At 45.7% G+C, this 3,301-nt stretch overlaps 1 protein-coding gene across 1 annotated transcript; it reads left to right on the forward strand.

The window, feature by feature from the left end:
* Nucleotides 1-1,927: 1,927 nt before the first annotated feature.
* Nucleotides 1,928-3,221, forward strand: LOC143280351 (uncharacterized). The gene is made up of 2 exons (XM_076584985.1): nt 1,928-2,033; nt 2,762-3,221. The coding sequence occupies exon 2, from the start codon at nt 2,763-2,765 to the stop codon at nt 3,219-3,221; it is 459 nt and encodes a 152-aa protein (XP_076441100.1). The 5' UTR covers nt 1,928-2,033; nt 2,762.
* The last annotated feature ends 80 nt before the right edge of the window (nt 3,222-3,301 follow it).

Here is a 3,301-nt window from a genome sequence, read left to right on the forward strand (position 1 = left end):
AGCACAACACAGCACAGCACAGCACAACACAGCACAGCACAGCACAAAACAACACAGCACAACACAGCACAGCACAAAACAACACAGCACAACACAACACAACACAAAACAACACAGCACAACACAGCACAGCACAAAACAACACAACACAACACAGCACAGCACAGCACAGCACAGCACAACACAAGGAGGCAGCAGGAGGAAGACAGCTGGTGCCACCGTACAAGTCCCATCGTCGTCGTCCCAAGGCGAGGACTTGCAGAAGACCATGCCGCTCCAGGATTAGTTCGTTCAGCCAGGGTATGATGCTGTTAACTCACTCAGTACGGCCAGTCCTCTCTTCTCCTCGACACAGACCCCTCGGATGTCCAGTGGGTGTCTGAATGGCCCAACCTTTAGCTTCCGTCGTCAGAATTGTGGTATTCTTTGTCAACATTCACCTCTTCAGTATAAGAGCCTTCCGCTTGCAATATTTTGATGATGGTAATTGGGGTGAAACGCTGTTAACGTCGTCTCTTTCGCCGTTCGTATGGAGAGAATTAAAACTCCACGAACGGACGAATTGATGTAAGTAAGCCGTGTTGTTAAATGCGTACATGTATGTAATTATGTAATTGTGTATGTATGTATAGGTGGGTAGGTAGGTAGGCAGGTAGGTAGATAAGCATGTATGTAGGTAGGTAGCTAGACTGGCATGTAAGTAGGTAGGTATGTGCATGTATGTTTGTGTGTATGTAAGTAGGCAGGTAGGCAGGTAGGTAGGCAAGCATGTATGTATGTAGTTAGACTGGCATGTAAGTAGGTAGGCATGTGTCTGTATGCATGTATGTATGTATGTAGGTAGGTAGGTAGGTAGGTAAGCATGTAGGTAAGTAGGTAGACTGGCATGTAAGTAGGCAGGTATGCGTATGTATGTATGTGTGTATGTAGGTAGGTAGGTATGCAGGTATGTATGTATGTATGTATGTAGGTAGGTAGGTAGACTGGCATGTAAGTATGTATGTATGTATGCATGTATGTATGTATGTATGTAGGTAGGTAGGTAGGTAGTTTGGTACTTCTGTCTGTCTATCTATCTGTGGTTGCATGCATTCAATGATTATAGGTGTATGCATATACGTATGCGTTTAGGCATTCGTATATGAACATATTCATACATGTGTGTGCATCTACATACACATGTATATATGAATGCATGCAATCCTGCATATATGTACGCATGCAACTAGGCCAATATATCTCACTCGTGTCAGTTTCACCCACATTCACGTTATAGTTCAGGGTTGCGGGGAGGGGGGAGGTAGGAAAATGAGACGATACTTACCATCCTTGATCTAGATGTGAACCAATGAAAAACACCTGTCGGCGAACAAAAAAGTATATAAATAGATATAGCATTCATAAACATGCCCCTCCCCCTCATTCACCTCTATTGCACACACACACACACACACACACACACACACACAGAGGCCGTCACGTGGAAAAATTTAAGGACCGGTGTCTCCGAAAGAAGTCCCCACCCCCGCTAAACCTACCTCCGGTATCTTTTGCGGGCAGCACAAACTTTAATTTAACGTAGGCTTGGGGTGTGTCAGAACATTCTATTAATTCTGCTAGACTGATACATAATCCCTTTTCATCCTTCTAAACGAACAATACAACTTCAAGTAGAGGGCTTACAGTGACTGATCTGTCAGTCGTTACCAGAGGATCAGGTCCTTGTCGGTTAAGAAGTTGTGTTTACCAGTTCCAGATGTATGATTCTGCGCCATTATAAAAGTGTTCTTTAAACGCATTTGTTTTACTTCCTCATTCACGTTTGTTGCCTGGACTTAACAAAAACGTATGTTCACGAACGACGAAATACCAGTGACTAAATTACAAGGAGGGGGTGCAGGGGTAGAGTTTTCAGTGCGCGTCCTAGATTTATGGAAACATCCGGCAATGTACAAAAAAGTCTTGTTCTTGATCGGGGTTGGTCAGTGATATCTTCTTGTTTACAAAGTGTGTGGTGTGTCACAGCTTTACAGGTATTCTGCGTCGGGCAGATTTTGTATTGCTTTGTAATGTGCCAGTGCTAGACAACTAACACTGATGCTTATTTTGTACAGCAAAACATAAAGTAATCCGCGTTGTACATATCAAATCATTCATTTGATCAACATTGTATGTAGTAAGAAATTGACAGACGGCTGACGTTCGGGGATATTTCAGTGACGGCTGACGTTCGGGGATATGTCAGTGACGGCTGACGTTCGGGGATATGTCAGTGACGGCTGACGTTCGGGGATATGTCAGTGACGGCTGACGTTCAGGGATATGTCAGTGACGGCTGACGTTCGGGGATATGTCAGTGACGGCTGACGTTCGGGGATATGTCAGTGACGGCTGACGTTCGGGGATATTTCAGTGACGGCTGTGAAAAAGCAGTGACGACTGACGAGCAGAAAAAAAAGAGTGCTGAGCAAGAAGAAACAAACACACACACACACACACACACACACACATGGAGACCAGAATAATAATCACGTAATAGCATGGGGTGTATAACAAAAAAATGGTTCAATTAAAATAAAAAAAACAATCCACCATCGTTGTCGCTTATCGTCCGGTTGACTGCACAGGAACATAATATTAGCGCCGAATGAATACATGCAAGAGTAGCTACAACATTTTAAGCTGGAGTAATGACAGTAATGACACAGTGTTGAAGAAAAGCACTGGCCTTGTATTCCATACTCGCATCTCGATCCAGTAGGATGGAATCACTGATGTCACCACCACTGGACCCCACATCCCTGCTGGTGGGAGGGGCGGTGGGGCTGCTGAGTCTGTTGTGGTGGCTGTCCACACGACGACCCCCGGGCCTCCCCCCAGGCCCTGGACCTGCCCTGCCCCTGCTGGGACACCTGCACCTGATGCCCAAAGACCCACGGGCCCAGCTGTGGACATGGAGACGTCAGTACGGGGACGTGTTCAGTCTGTACATGGGAGGGACGCTGGTGGTGGTGCTGGCCAGCTATTCAGCCATCCGTGAAGCCCTCGTCACCTTCGCTGATGTCTTCTCGCATCGTCCGCACTCGTTTCTCATGGCTAAGATCAGCAACAACAAAGGTGATCATAGGATCTCGTTCACTCAGTTGTGTGTGTGTGTTTGTGCAGGTGTGTTATTGTTGTTGTTTAGTCGTCTGATATTACTTACAGTGAAAAGATCGTAAAAGTCTTGGTAAATATCCGAGCAGCTCTTTCACCAGTTCAATGTGGCCTTGAACTCTCCATAAACAACTGTCCGGCCTAA

The sequence above is a fragment of the Babylonia areolata genome, chromosome 3, assembly GCF_041734735.1.
Source record: "Babylonia areolata isolate BAREFJ2019XMU chromosome 3, ASM4173473v1, whole genome shotgun sequence".
NCBI classification, from domain to species: domain Eukaryota; kingdom Metazoa; phylum Mollusca; class Gastropoda; order Neogastropoda; family Buccinidae; genus Babylonia; species Babylonia areolata.